This window comes from Schistocerca cancellata, chromosome 8 (genome assembly GCF_023864275.1).
Source record: "Schistocerca cancellata isolate TAMUIC-IGC-003103 chromosome 8, iqSchCanc2.1, whole genome shotgun sequence".
NCBI classification, from domain to species: domain Eukaryota; kingdom Metazoa; phylum Arthropoda; class Insecta; order Orthoptera; family Acrididae; genus Schistocerca; species Schistocerca cancellata.
The window spans coordinates 220,033,117-220,049,669 of NC_064633.1; the positions used below are offsets into that span (position 1 = coordinate 220,033,117).

General features: G+C 39.2%; 1 protein-coding gene across 1 annotated transcript in view; it reads right to left on the bottom strand.

Moving 5' to 3' along the window:
• Positions 1–6,284: 6,284 nt before the first annotated feature.
• LOC126095472 (ATP-dependent Clp protease ATP-binding subunit clpX-like, mitochondrial) overlaps positions 6,285–16,553 on the bottom strand; it is a 73,804-nt gene continuing 63,535 nt past the window's right edge. Inside the window, exons 9-13 of the mRNA XM_049910261.1 lie at positions 9,167–9,322; positions 8,917–9,087; positions 8,609–8,737; positions 8,163–8,255; positions 6,285–7,589 (exon numbers count right to left, since the gene is read on the bottom strand). Coding sequence (XP_049766218.1) covers positions 7,413–7,589; positions 8,163–8,255; positions 8,609–8,737; positions 8,917–9,087; positions 9,167–9,322 — 726 coding nt within the window. The 3' untranslated portion in view covers positions 6,285–7,412. The remainder of the gene's footprint in view (positions 7,590–8,162; positions 8,256–8,608; positions 8,738–8,916; positions 9,088–9,166; positions 9,323–16,553) is intronic.

Consider the following 16,553-nt stretch of genomic DNA (forward strand, 5'->3'; position numbering starts at 1 on the left):
AGACACTGTCCATTCCATTCAACTGCTCTTCCAAGTCCTTTGCTGTCTCTGACAGAATTACAATGTCATCGGCGAACCACAAAGTTTTTATTTCTTCTCCATGGATTTTAATACCTACTCCGAATTTTTCTTTTGTTTCCTTTACTGCTTGCTCAATATACAGATTGAATAACATCGGGGAGAGGCTACAACCCTGTCTTACTCCCTTCCCAACCACTGCTTCCCTTTCATGTCCCTCGACTCTTATAACTGCCATCTGGTTTCTGTACAAATTGTAAATAGCCTTTCGCTCCCTGTATTTTACCCCTGCCACCTTTAGAATTTGAAAGAGAGTATTCCAGTCAACATTGTCAAAAGCTTTCTCTAAGTCTACAAATGGTAGAAATGTGGGTTTGCCTTTCCTTAATCTTTCTTCTAAGATAAGTCGTAAGGTCAGTATTGCCTCACGTGTTCCAGTATTTCTACGGAATCCAAACTGATCTTCCCCGAGGTCGGCTTCTACTAGTTTTTCCATTCGCCTGTAAAGAATTCGTGTTAGTATTTTGCAGCTGTGGCTTATTAAACTGATTGTTCGGTAATTTTCACATCTGTTAACACCTGCTTTCTTTGGGATTGGAATTATTATATTCTTCTTGAAGTCTGAGGGTATTTCGCCTGTTTCATACATCTTGCTCACCAGATGGTAGAGTTTTGTCAGGACTGGCTCTCCCAAGGCCGTCAGTAGTTCTGATGGAATGTTGTCTACTCCCGGGGCCTTGTTTCGACTCGGGTCTTTCAGTGCTCTGTCAAACTCTTCACGCAGTATTGTATCTCCCATTTCATCTTCATCTACATCCTCTTCCATTTCCATAATATTGTCCTCAAGTACATCGCCCTTGTATAGACCCTTTATATACTCCTTCCATCTTTCTGCTTTCCCTTCTTTGCTTAGAACTTGGTTTCCATCTGAGCCTCTTGATGTTCATACAAGTGGTTCTCTTATCTCCAAAGGTCTCTTTAATTTTCCTGTAGGCAGTATCTATCTTACCCCTAGTGAGATAAGCCTCTACATCCTTACATTTGTCCTCTAGCCATCCCTGCTTAGCCATTTTGCACTTCCTGTCGATCTCATTTTTGAGACATTTGTATTCCTTTTTGCCTGCTTCATTTACTGCATTTTTATATTTTCTCCTTTCATCAATTAAATTCAATATTTCTTCTGTTACCCAAGGACTTCTACTAGCCCTCGTCTTTTTACCTACTTGATCCTCTGCTGCCTTCACTACTTCATGCCTCAAAGCTACCCATTCTTCTTCTACTTGTATTTCTTTCCCCCATTCCTGTCAATTGTTTCCTTATGCTCTCCCTGAAACTCTGTACAACCTCTGGTTCTTTCAGTTTATCCAGGTCCCATCTCCTTAAATTCCCACCTTTTTGCAGTTTCTTCAGTTTTAATCTACAGATCATAACCAATAGATTGTGGTCAGAGTCCACATCTGTCCCTGGAAATGTATTACAATTTAAAACCTGGTTCCTAAATCTCTGTCTTATCATTATATAATCTATCTGATACCTTTTAGTATCTCCAGGGTTCTTCCATGTATACAACCTTCTTTCATGATTCTTAAACCAAGTGTTAGCTACGATTAAGTTGTGCTCTGTGCAAAATTCTACCAGGCAGCTTCCTCTTTCATTTCTTAGCCCCAATCCATATTCACCTACTACATTTCCTTCTCTTCCTTTTCCTACTACCGAATTCCAGTCACCCATGACTATTAAATTTTCGTCACCCTTCACTATCTGAAAAATTTCTTTTATTTCATCATACATCTTTTCAATTTCTTCGTCATCTGCAGAGCTAGTTGGCATATAAACTTTTACAACATACAAAACAAAAAACCTAAACAAACACAAAATACTGTTGTCAACATATCCCTCAAAAACCTCAAACCTACAGAAACTATGTTTATTTACTGAAATAGTGCACAAGTTTCTTTTGCTTCAAACTTCTGCGGTGTTTGAGAACAGCTTGTTTGTATAGACATTTCATTAACATCAATTCGGCTGGAATTGTTTCTGGCTGACATTCTAGATGAACCACTAGTTTTCCAGCTGGATCTTTGCCTCCGCACGAGGCATTATTTCTCCTCCTGAAATGCCTCTTCCGTTGTTCACCTCACCAGCACCGTCTTTCTCTATAGTAAAACTGGCAGCAATATAAATTTCATTATCGATCCTCATACTGTGACTGACATCACTGTTCTGAAACCAGGTGTCTACATGACTACCGTTTATATCTGAATTACCAGTAATGTGGCTAACATTTCAGGGAATTCCGAGTTGTTAACAACTTCACAAACTTCAGCAGTGGAACCACAACTAGCAGGCCATACTGCTTTGAATCAGCAATCCAGTAACTTGATCCCTACAAGATGCTACCATAAAAAATCGAACTACCAGTTACAACTTACCCTTGGAGCTTTTAAAACTATACCACAATGAAATAGAGACTATCAATGAGGGCTTTGCACCAGAAGAGTTGGTCCACAAGCCCCATCCAATATAACACAGAGCCACTGTAAGAGGCACACAGCAAGGGAGCCTCACTACACAAGCAGAGGCTCTCCTTGTCATTTTGGGAACACTTTCTGCTAACATCAAAGTAAGATATCTCACCACAACACTGGACACTTGACTAATGGCAGAGGGATTGAAACAGTGGAAATGCAGGTCACTGAATATACAGTCTCAGCCCCAACACCAGGGAGAAACTACTAACAAATCCCGTCATCTCCGGTAGAGGTATGGTTCATATTATGACAAGACCTGGCCCCAATACCTTCATAAAATAGGAAAGAGGGAACCAGCATTGTGTAACTGTGGTGATTTAGGATCCTCTGAGCATGTGGTTTTCGCATGTCTCTACAATTGGAAGCTAGGTCACCCTTCAGGATGACTCACAGTTGTTAATTATGAATACTGATGCATGCAGGTTATTGAACCTTGTAACAAACAACATAAATAGGAATGAAGATGGAGGAGGTGTGAATAGATGTCAGCAGCACCAATTGTGAGGGAACAACATAACAGTGAACATGAACAAATGCTTGACTATATTTAACTAATAATGTAGAAACAATGTGACAAAAGTGAAGTGATATATCTGTTGCATTGCAGCATATGTAACTGTAATTTAGTTTAACATAGACACCACAGTAACTATTAACAGAATAGATTTCCATCTGCAGGGAAATGAAATGTTATGATGTTTTGTCCAGACACTCAGTAACTACACAAACACAATTAATTAGAATTGCAGTACTAAATATTAACAACAATACAAAAAGGATAGAATTCTACTAACCACATAGAGGCGGCATTGAATTTCAGATGGACACAACCAAAAGACTGCTAAACTCTAGCTTTCGAACAATTGACAAAAATGTACGTTGGAAGCAGAGGAAAAAAAAAAAAAACCACACACACACACACACACACACACACACACACACACACACACAGAGAGAGAGAGAGAGAGAGAGAGAGAGAGAGAGAGTTAATGTCTGTGGCCACTCAGCTGTTATTCCAGCCTGGTCTTTCCATTCTTTAAGTACTAAATATTACTTAGGTACAGGTGAAACCTGTATAGAACCTGTACAGAGTTGTGCTAGCCCAAGACTTACTGAGCTACACATTAGTGGGAGTACTACTACAGAACACCAACTGTGTATGAAGGAGTAACCTCTGTAGAAAATGCACATGTCGCTGCAAGTGTTTATTATTTTAACCCCCAGGGCAGGGAAAAAAAATGGAAGGACATATTCATTATTGTTTTAATAGTTATTTTCATTTAAATTTCTTTCTATTAATTAGAATGTTTTACATCTACAGTTAATGCACACTCATATTCCTTGTGGGTTTGAAGAAGAAAGTTGTTAGCACCTGAAAACTAAACGGTAACAGGCATACACAAATTACAATGGTAGAAGAACTACAGAGATGAATAGTTTGGGCACAAAAGAGCACCTTTTGTCTGAAATAAAGGTGTTCAAGAATATTATAATGCTTTAAATGCATCTTACAGTTTCCACAATGTCGCACAGTCACTGGCGAAGTTGTTATTACAAATAGGATTCTGAAATTTTGGATTCATTGGAGCATCAAATAAAATTTGATCAAACAGAAACAGTTTTGGTTGTCACAGGCAATCTTCAGAAAACTTCTCTCAATCTAAAATACCCAGCACTATAAGAGGCCAACAGGAACAAAAACACACATCCAGAAATAAGCTGTTAATAATGTCCTGACGGTATCAATGATAGTTCTAATAACATTTGATACAGGCAAACTGTGTCTAACATGTGTTCCTGGTCATTCTTTTTTTTTTTTAAGTGTAAATTTGAACTGTCATTCTATTGCAACAAAGGAAATCTCAGGGTGGAAACAATTTAAAAAATTAGGGTAAACAACCACTCACCTGAAGATGACACATGAGTGACACATACACACATGTAACAGCACACAACCTTACCAACACCTGAAATTTACCCCTCCATAGTGGTTGTTAAACATTAATTTACCAGTATTATAGAATTAAGTATATTTCTTTTTGCCATTTTAGAGAAATGTTTGGAAAATTGGCAGTACAACCAGTCTTGAAATAAAACTGTCCACAAGCTAACAGCACCAAAAAAACTTGAAAACGATATCCTGTTGTCTATGTTGTTCCAGACTTCAGTTTCAATTTAGATAGTTGTTAAAGGTGAATATTATCAATTTTACACACACTTTCTACGTTTGATAAAGCTTTGTGCTGATGGTTTATTATATGCCATGTCAATATTACTACCAAGAAGAAAAATATTTATAGACACCTGTGTTACTTCAACCCTTTGGATTCTTCCATGGAACAGAAGAAATGCCTACAACTATACACAATACATAACAATTAATTTCATAGATAATATTCCTAGGGAAATGGTTAATAGTAACAGATAATTTTATGCTGTTTAAATGTAGTTTCAGCTGTATACTCGGCAATCCATAAAGCATCTCCAACAAACTGCCCTGTAGAATGTTTTCACCTGCAATGACACCATTTGTATCCAATTTCCTACTAATAAATTGCACATATTTAGTCTTTTCTGACAGAGCCAACATAATATTTGTTCCCTCAGTGTCCTAAGACTTGATGTTGCTGTTGAAGATTAACACACTAAGAACAGCAAATGAGCAAACAGAAATTATTAATTAGTGCACATAAAATAACAGAACCATTATAATAAAACTTATATTGTTGCAGGTCATCTTGACAATGACATATTCTTGCATAAAATTAGCAGTGTTATCATAAACCTCCAAAATGGACTGGTACATGCTCTGATCAATTTTTCTTCTGGCGGCTCCTACCAATTAAAAAAAACCCTTATAAATGATTTGTATAAGACATACATTTTCTCACTATATTACAAAATTGTTACAATGCTGATTTACAAATAATATAAACTGAGGTGTGAAAAGTAAGTATTACTATAAACATAGGGATAAGAGAGAAATCCACAGTAACCAATAACTACAGGGTATAGTTCAGATTTGGTTTTCTATCCAAATGCACCTCTGAAGCACTCAAAGTGTATTTAGAAAAACAGAGAAATAAAAAAAATAAATAAAAAAAGAGACAAATCTAATGGTAACAATAGCAACATCTACTACAGGAAATCACAAATATATAAAACTACTTCTACAACTTAATGTAATAGCTCAAAGCAAAAGGGAAGCCAAGTCGTCTCATTCTCTTTTGAAAAGAAGTTAGGCAAGAAGGTAAATTATTAGCCCAGCAACAGCAGTGTCATGCACAAAATACACAAGAGTGTTTATAAAAGACACAGGGAATAAATCTGCAGCAAAATACAGCCAATCATTCACACAGAATGATTTACTGATATCAAATGACATTTTCAATAAAGAATGCCAAGAGTCTTTCTTTGGTCAGTATAAAAACGCGTGCAGCCATCCCACCTAATTCCTTTCCCTCCTCCACAACCCCTCCTCTCCCCCCCCCCCTCACCATCTAAATCTGTGTCACAAGCAAAAGATTTGTGATGAAGTCATGGGCAGTAAGCAGTCAGAGTGATAAATAGGAAAACAGGAAGGGGTTATGGATAACTGACTGTGTCTTCAGAAACTTGCATACTTGTACACTCATAAGATTTTGTTAACTGGTTTTATTACAGATTGGTTTCATATGTGAAAATGCAATAAAATATGTAAAAGGGGGAAGAAGGGGAAAATGTTAAAAACTCACATTTTTAGTAAACAGTTTTATTACAAAAATAACATAACTTCTGAAGTTCATAATTTCTCAACAGTGGGAGCAAAGTTCTCTTTTCCGTCTGTGTACACTTCTGTCTTTAAAACAACATGAAAAAGCTATTTCAACAACAGCACATTTTCAGTTCAGAACTGAGATGTCACACATTCCAAAGGAAGAAATATGCACCATTCCTTTAAAATGACTCAAAACTATGAAATTATCTGTTATTGTCAACAGTTTCTTGTCATAATACTCAGTAAAAACTTATCAAGCCACAAGGACCACATATCTGAGAAGTTAATATAACCCAAACCCACATGACATCACACACACACACACACACACACACACACACACACACACACACACACACACACACAATTTAAATGAAATTTACGCTGTTGTCAGAGCTTTCAATGACTGCCTACATGATCACTATTGTAACTGAAGTCACGTCAGCTTCCTCTGAAACAATAGCCATGTTTGATGGTTATGGATCACAAACTCACTGCTAAACAATCTGTGCAAAATACTCTTACAAACACATTTCATGACTCAACCTCAGACACAAAATCTCTCACACCAAAGACAGTTGTAAGGATGAACATAAACTTATCTGAACAATGTAGTGTGTCCATGTACACACACAACTGATTCAGCACAGTTTATCACAGAATTTTCTGTAACGGTACATACGATTCCTAACAACTAAAATGGAGGTAGTCCGTGAAAGCTACAAGCAACAGACACAGTTTGAAGCAACTATTATTACAAGAATAGTTATGTTCATGGGGACCACACAAAAACTGATTTCCTGTCAACATGTTCAAGTCTGAGAACCTCACTAACAATCACACCTTAGGAACCACAAACAAGGAGAAAAACAAACAAACTAACAGACTTTCAGGTACCACTAAGAGCAAAATCCAATAAACATAACAACCAATTTTCCAATACTATTTACAGAGATATCAATAAAAACTTGATAATTTTGCACACTGTAGTTGTAACCTCTTAGCACTATGAAAACAGATGATCATATTAAATGTTTTGCCTCACTTAACCGCCTATTGCCACTTTAGTCCTGTGTGGAAAATTATCTTAAGTGTTTTACATGTCACTACTTTGCCTCAGCATGTGCTTCTAGCTCTACTGACTGGTCTTCCTCCACTTGTTGAACAGGTTTGCCTCGAATGTATATGGGATGACCCTTTCCAATGACAGCGTCCTCTGTAATGTGCACACTGAGAACATCTGAACCTGGTATTTCAAACATTGGGTCGAGAAGCAACTTTTCCTGTGAACACGAAAATAAGCACAAAATAATCAGCGGGTCCCAGATCTTATTCAGTCATTCAAAAATTATTCAAAACTAATGATGATTTAGCAGAAAATCTATCATTAACGCAAAAGCTATCAACAGTTAACAAGCCTAACAGATAAAATTTTTAAAAGAAAGAGAGAGAGAGAGAGAGAGAGAGAGAGAGAGAAAGAGAGAGAGAGGGGGGGCATGTAATTGGAAAAAAAAAAGTGTATGTATAACAGGTATCACACATTGATACCCACAGTTTTTAACAGAAATCATACTGCATTGGGCAGCAAACAAACAATCAGCACTTCCTATCCTTGAAGAAATGTGATTATTCAAAAGTAGTATTCAGAAGTGAACTAGTGCCTTAGTTGGCAACAATAAAACACAACTGCTAATGCAAAGATTCAAGAGATCATAATTATTTTACTGCATTTCATATTTCTTTAAGAAAACAGTCATTCCAACAATGAGATTGTTGCCACTTTTTACTTAATGTGTCAGTAAAATTTTTAAATCCAATTAATTACTGTTAAATAATAAAACAACTAGTTTGCTCACCATTATACACCGCAGGCCACGTGCTCCTGTTTTCTTCTCCATGGCTAGTTTTGCAATAGATTTTAAAGCCTCTGGAGAAAATGTTAGATCAACCTGGAACAATGCAATGAAGCATGAGGACTCTTGACCACAACATGTGAAAGAAACTTTATACTGGAAATGGGAGAAGGTGAGGGGGGAGGGGGATAAATGTGTGGCAACACTTGATTAAGTGTAGAATGGGCCTACCATAACGAAAAGTGGGAAAAGCACAGAAATTTCAATACACGTTTGCAATACAATGTAATCAAAATTTTTATAATTTGATAGTTTTATACACCATTCGAAATCTCAGGAAACATAGCAGACTGTGGCTCAATACAAAACAAAACTAAAATCTACTTTTTATTATCCTCCTATCTGTGGAAGTAAACTATATGTTAACTACAAGAATTTAAAAAACTTACTTTGTCCATATTGAATAACATTTGGTACTGGGGAACCATAGCATTTTTTGGTTCCGTAAGTATGCGAACAAGAAGTTCCTGATTCAATGAATGGAATGCTACAAGAACAGGAAACCGACCAACAAATTCCTGTCAAAGTAAAACATGTATTATCAATGGGCATATTTAGATTTTGGTCCCAACTTATACATACAAATATAATTATTTACCGTCAATTTCAAATAAAATTATTTCAAAAGATTCATCTGCACATATGCACGATGGGAAGGGGAGGAGAATATTCTTTTTGGGAGACGGGAATTACTCACCGGAATCATGCCAAATTCAATGAGATCTCGCGCTTCCACTTGTCTCAGGAATGCATCCTTTTCGGCATTGTCTTCCTCCACTGATGACACACTGCTCTGATTTGCCTGATCAGCAAGTGTAGCTGCTCTTCGGCCTGGTGATTCCGAACTGCGAGCTCCGAAACCTAGGTACTAGAAATAAATGCACAACTTCAGTATATTTCTCACATTGTTGTTAGAATGGCATTAGCAAATAATCAAGTTGGTTTACCTTTTCATTCTTTCTCCTACTTATAATTCTATCAAGTCCATTATAGGCACCTGATGCTATAAACAATATATTTGTAGTGTCAACCTGGACAGTTTCTCCACGTAATTTACGTGGTGAATTTCTCTCTGGGACATTTACTATGGTTCCCTCCAGTATCTGCAATAAGTAAAATATTTATATTTATTTATTTGTAATACAGCCAATATTCACTGCAATCCATTGTACACCACAAAAAGTGCTCAGAGCTTAAACTTTAACTACTCACCATGTTAAGTAGGAGCTAATCACATTAGAGTCTGTACAGTACTGCTTATAGAAGTACAGACCACTTCTAATTACAAGTCAGCAGCATCTTGATACTTAGAACAAGGATGCTCCCTCTAAAACCATACAACCATCCAGGGCAGCATAATTCATGGCATTACAGATATGGCAAACACAGTTGACGTAAGATTCAAAGTGGAACAGTGGTAAGCAATATCTCATTTTGGCATCAGTTAGTTTGTCTTCATAACTCGGTGGCATAGTTGGCAGGTTGGAAAGCAAATATGTGATGGCAGCCTTCATAGTCTTAGCCCATACCTTTTCTATACATCTGAGGTCCAAGACGGGGGAACCAGAACAAATAGAGAAATATCCTTGTGCTCTGCAAACCACTCTTGCACCATTACCAATTGGAGAATGATTCTGGTGGAAACAAACTAATCCATCATGATAAAGTTCTCACAATGATGGCATCACAATCTTACTCATAACATGGGTACACTACGCAGCATCAAGTCGACAACAGCAGATGCTAATTGAGAGAGTTAATATTCATTACAGAGTCTTTTCTTGACAGCGTTGTGGTTCAGCCTCTTAAGCAGGTGCTGGACCTTATTCACTGTCTGGGTAACACTTTAGTGTTTCAACTGCAGTATTTATCAAAAGGATATTGCCACAGTGTGTTGACAAGTTCTTTATGCTGGACAGAAGCCGTTTCATGTGAAAGTCCAGGCTCAAACCTACTGCATTCTCCCTTAGCATGGGATCATCATGACAATCCTTGCGCAGTACATTCAAGAATGTTATACTATGACCATGCCCCCAACAATAAACAATATTAAACTTCTGTTCTCCAAAGAACATGGATGTGAAATTCTAGTCAATTAAGAAATAGGAGGAAAGTGAAAAAGGAAAAACCAAACACACACACACACACACACACACACACACACACACACACACACACACACAAAGAGTGATCTACTCCTTCTTTCCAACCCTTCTCAATCTATTCCTTTTTCTCCTAGAGAAAGGAACTGGAGGTAAGTGCAGAACACTGAAGTAAACAATACACTGTTATGATTAAAATTTCAAAATCAAATCAGTTGCACAAATCAATATTATCTAATGACGAACCCACATTTTATCTCAAGGAAAGAATGGCTAAATTAGTTTGCTGGAAACATTATAAAGCAGTTGACTGTTTCACAGTTGTGGCCTCTTTATAACATGCAGTTTTATAAGTTGCACCAATACCTTTCTAGTGAACTTTGCAACCCCTGGGCAGCCTGCTGCATGCATATTTCTGATGTATGGCCCATAAAAGTGCTGAAATGATATAACGCAAGCCACCAGCTTTGCACAGCGGAGTACTAGATTTCTTCACACTGCACCTCTTACCCCTCTACTGCTTTGTCATAATAGGACCTGGCTGAGCAAGGCTAAATACTGCTTGTTCCGACCTAACAATATCTGTCTTCGACCGCTGCCTATGCCAAGAACGGTCCCACAGCAGTCTGGGTCATCCAGCTGCATCTACAACTAGCTGCTGCCTCCACTAGCCACTGGTCTACATGCCACACTTAGATCTCATGCTGCTGGGACTTGAACTGGTGTCATCCAACTGAGGCCTTCTCCAGGCTGCTATCAACTAACTCCTATGAATCTCCAAGGAGTCCTTGATTCACAGTACATGCCTTGAAGCATCTTGCACCTGGCAAACTGCAAGTTGCAGGCTGACTGCCATACTTATCTACTCCAGGTGACATGCCCGACATCGCCCCAATGTCGCCAACACTGCATCTCTACTGTGACTGCCTTTTTGCAACACAACAGGGCCACAATAAATCTTGCGCAGCTTAGGCCATCTACACACATGGACTAATTAGAACCTGCTATTTAGAATGTTTGTGAGAGCAGAACTACACTGTTATAGTGTGTCTCATCTCCTGCTCAGAAATGAGGAACGACATACTGAGGAAGACTGATCTTTCTGTGAAGGAGGAAATTCAAATAGCTCACACTTATGAAACTGGCCACATAGAGCAGAGTCTAAATACGAGGGCAGTTCAATAAGTGATGCAACACATTTTTTTTCTGAAACAGGGGTTGTTTTAATCAGCATTGAAATACACCAGGTTATTCCCCAATCTTTTAGCTACACAACACTATTTTTCAACGTAATCTCCATTCAATGCTACGGCCTTACGCCACCTTGAAATGAGGGCCTGTATGCCTGCACGGTACCATTCCACTGGTCGATGTCGGAGCCTACGTCGTACTGCATCAATAACTTCTTCATCATCCGCGTAGTGCCTCCCACGGATTGCGTCCTTCATTGGGCCAAACATATGGAAATCTGACGGTGCGAGATCGGGGCTGTAGGGTGCATGAGGAAGAACAGTCCACTGAAGTTTTGTGAGCTCCTCTTGGGTGCGAAGACTTGTGTGAGGTCTTGCGTTGTCATGAAGAAGGAGAAGTTCGTTCAGATTTTTGTGCCTACGAACACGCTGAAGTCGTTTCTTCAATTTCTGAAGAGTAGCACAATACACTTCAGAGTTGATCGTTTGACCACGGGGAAGGACATCGAACAGAATAACCCCTTCAGCGTCCCAGAAGACTGTAACCATGACTTTACCGGCTGAGGGTATGGCTTTAAACTTTTTCTTGGTAGGGGAGTGTGTGTGACGCCACTCCATTGATTGCCGTTTTGTTTCAGGTTCGAAGTGATGAACCCATGTTTCATCGCCTGTAACAATCTTTGACAAGAAATTGTCACCCTCAGCCACATGACGACCAAGCAATTCCGCACAGATGGTTCTCCTTTGCTCTTTATGGTGTTCGGTTAGACAACGAGGGACCCAGCGGGAACAAACCTTTGAATATCCCAACTGGTGAACAATTGTGACAGCACTACCAACAGAGATGTCAAGTTGAGCACTGAGTTGTTTGATGGAGATCCGTCGATCATCTCGAACGAGTGTGTTCGCACGCTCCGCCATTGCAGGAGTCACAGCTGTGCACGGCCGGCCCGCACGCAGGAGATCAGACAGTCTTGCTTGACCTTGCGGCGATGATGACACACGCTTTGCCCAATGACTCACCGTGCTTTTGTCCACTGCCAGATCACCGTAGACATTCTGCAAGCGCCTATGAATATCTGAGATGCCCTGGTTTTCCGCCAAAAGAAACTCGATCACTGCCCGTTGTTTGCAACGCACATCCGTTACAGACGCCATTTTAACAGCTTCGTACAGCGCTGCCACCTGTCGGAAGTCAATGAAACTAAACGAGACGAAGCGGGAATGTTTGAAAATATTCCACAAGAAATTTCCGGTTTTTTCAACCAAAATTGGCCGAGAAAAATAATGTGTTGCTTTACTTATTGAACTGCCCTCGTACAACAGAAAAGTGCTGTGGCAATCATCTCTCTGATACTGGTCATATGAAACATCACGTCACCTCCGGCAGAGGCCTAACATTCTCCACAGTCTGGAGAACCCCATCAACAACACCAGCAGTGATGGCTACATCAGTGACAGCAACATTGTCCAGCTGTAAACATGCTATCTTCATCACATACACAAAGTGTGCTGCCACTGGTATGCAATGTGCCATAGGTGTGGCAAAAACAGACACCTGCAAGATGTATGTTTCAGCAGTTACACCACAACCAAGTCACAACCAGAGGAAGTGAAACATGTGAGTGATAAACATACAGAAGTTCAGGCTTGTAGAATGTAGTGCAGTAAAGGTACTTACATATTTTTTAAAAACATCAATTTGCTTTTGACAGCAGAAGTTATTTAATTCACAATTACAGTTTCAGCTTTTGGTTCATTTTTGAGTGGTACTGCAAAAACTAAAAGAATACCAAAATGAAGCACAGAGTGTGTATACAGAACTGCACAAACATATCCTGTTGGCTGTATCACTGGCTTTATGTATTTCATCAGTTACAATGCATACGCAGACAAAGTAATACGTAAGATTACTGCTGCCATGTTCTGTATGAGTACCCAAGCCACTGAGACACCTTTAGAGCAGAACATATGTATTTTTATACCACTGTTACAAATAAATTTTCCTATCCTGTCCCCTTGCCCCTTATGACTATTATCATCACACAGAAACAGTATGTTCTCAATACATGTACAAAAGATGTTGTTATACGAAGCTTACAACTGTTATCACTGGAATGTACTATCTCTGATTAGTGCACAGATGGTCAGACTTGTGAATGTATTTTAGCACCAACGGCCTTAGTTCACATGTAAACAGTGTGTTATGATATTGACTTGTAGCAATTTATGTGAAATGTGTTAACATTGGTGGCATTTCACATAATTTACATAATTTCACAATGTACAGAGAGAGCTTCATACTCTTCAGATGCTACTGTATTTCTACAGTGAAATGGCTTCTTTTTGATGATGTCATGTATACAGGGTGTTACAAAAAGGTACGGCCAAACTTTCAGGAAACATCCCTCACACACAAACAAAGAAAATACCTCACACACAAACAAAGAAAATATGTTATGTGGACATGTGTCCAGAAACGCTTACTTTCCATGTTAGAGTTCATTTTATTACTTCTCTTCAAATCACATTAATCATGGAATGGAAAAACACAGCAACAAAACATACCAGTGTGACTTCAAACACTTTGTTACAGGAAATGTTCAAAATGTCCTCCGTTAGCGAGGATACATGCATCCACCCTCCGTCGCATGGAATCCCTCATGCGCTGATGCAGCCCTGGAGAATGGCGTATTGTATCACAGCCATCCACAATACAAGCACAAAGAGTCTCTACATTTGGTACCGGGGTTGCGTAGACAAGAGCTTTCAAATGCCCCCATAAATGAAAGTCAAGAGGGTTGAGGTCAGGAGAGCGTGGAGGCCATGGAATTGGTCCACCTCTACCAATCCATCGGTCACCGAATCTACTGTTGAGAAGCGTACGAACACTTCAACTGAAATGTGCAGGAGCTCCATCGTGCATGAACCAGATGTTGTGTTGTACTTGTAAAAGCACATGTTCTAGCAGCACAGGTAGAGTATCCCGTATGAAATCATGATAAAGTGCTCCATTGAGCGTAGGTGGACGAAACTAAAATGAGCTCTAACATGGAAATTAAGCGTTTCCGGACACATGTCCACATAACATCTTTTCTTTATTTGTGTGTGAGGAATGTTTCCTGAAAGTTTGGCCGTACATTTTTGTAACACCCTGTATATGTAGGAGGATTTTAATGTCCGACATGTGCAGAAGTAAAATGTAATTGACGTATCAATTTCACCATTTTTGTAATTACTACTGTATACAGAACATGTTTGTGCAGTCCTGTATATACATTCTGTGCTTCATTATCGTATTCTTTTTAGCTTTTTCAGTATCACATGAAAACAACTCAAAGGCTGAAACTGCAATTGTGAAACAAATAACTTCTGCAGTCAATGGTGAATATGGTGTCCTATAAAAAATTGTAGACTGTGAACTCTGACCATGTAAAGTTGATCAAGACTTAGATGTGTTCATTGGCAAACACTCAGTGAAGTTTCTCCTTGACCCTGGAACTTCTGTGTTCCTGATAAACCTATTCACTTAAATTTAGGGTCAGTCATGGCAAGCATGGCCTCTGAACACCATCATTTGCTCTTGCTATGAAAACTATCAGTTTTACTCAGTTGCAACTGAGTTACTGCTCCAATAAATTTTCTTACATTAGCTGACATGTAGACAACATTTTTCGGGTAGATTCTATCCACTTTTTGGGTTTTCAGATCACAAAACAATACACGCCATACAACCAACGAACCTTGTGTCACCCTTAAAATTATCTGTAACAGACATGCTCAAATCTGAGTTACGGAAGACAATTGATTTGGGAGTTCACATCACTTTTAGGGTGACGGCTACCCTATGCTTCATCAAACCTCATCTGGTGCCACTGGCTCTAAAGGATGCCATCAAAACAGAACTGGATAGACTCAACTCACTCATGAAGATGTATTAATGCCTATTCCTCAAAAATCAATGGGTTGCTCCTCAATGAACAGTATTCACTCCCAATGGCACTTGTTCCACAGGTTGGCAGTAAAAGGACTCAAACACAACCTGCACAAGTGTTCTCTCATATCACCATGTAGCAGTGATCAACAAATTGTAACCAGCCATGAATGTACAAGACGAACAAGCATTTCAGGGCAAATTCAACTATTTTGGCCACTTCATTGCAAACATAGCTGATCTTTCTTATCCACTGAACAACATATGATGGCAAGAAGTGCAGTTTGTATGGTCATTGTGCTGGTCATATCAATCAGTGTACCCCTCCCACACGAGGACAGGTGGAATCCTGCCCCACTAATAACCCAATACCACTGCCAGCCTTACTGCATTTGCTTCTAATACCCTATCCACCTCCCAGCAACACTACATTCAAATAGAATGGGGTGTCTTCACTGTCACTTACACAGTCCAGAAATCTAAATTGTTCCTTTATGGACAAAAATTTTATTCCAACATGGACTGTTAATCACTGCTCACCATATTCGTCTTAAGTATAACTTGGTAGACAGAACCACCCACTGACTACAGTGCTAGGCACTTTAATTTTCACTATCCTATCCACTACTGGGTAGCAATGTTACATACATGCTAATGTGGACACTGTTTCCCAATTTCCCATGGGACTCGGTTCAACTTCTAACCAACACAAAATGGAGTGTTTCCAGCTTGATTCAGATCAGAATTTGGTCATTTCAGCTTTTCCCTTAATATGTGAAGCCATGGCCTCCCCCTGCAATGACCCAATGTTAAGAGGTCTCACTCACTTTTTATAACACAAGTTGTCAGACACACTTCTTGGCCCTGGTTTTTACCCTTACTGGCCACAACGATATTAACTACACACAAACCTAGAGGTTCTGTTGGGGGTCTCAGATGAGGACTACTGCCACATCCTGGTTCTTCTGTCTTCGAGTGCAAGTGCTGAACCTTCTGCACACTGCCCATTGGGGTATATCCCAGATAAAAAGTTTGGTGTGACAACACGTATTCTGCCGCAACATTGGCTCAAAGATCTCAGACCTTGTTCACCAATGTTCCACCTGTC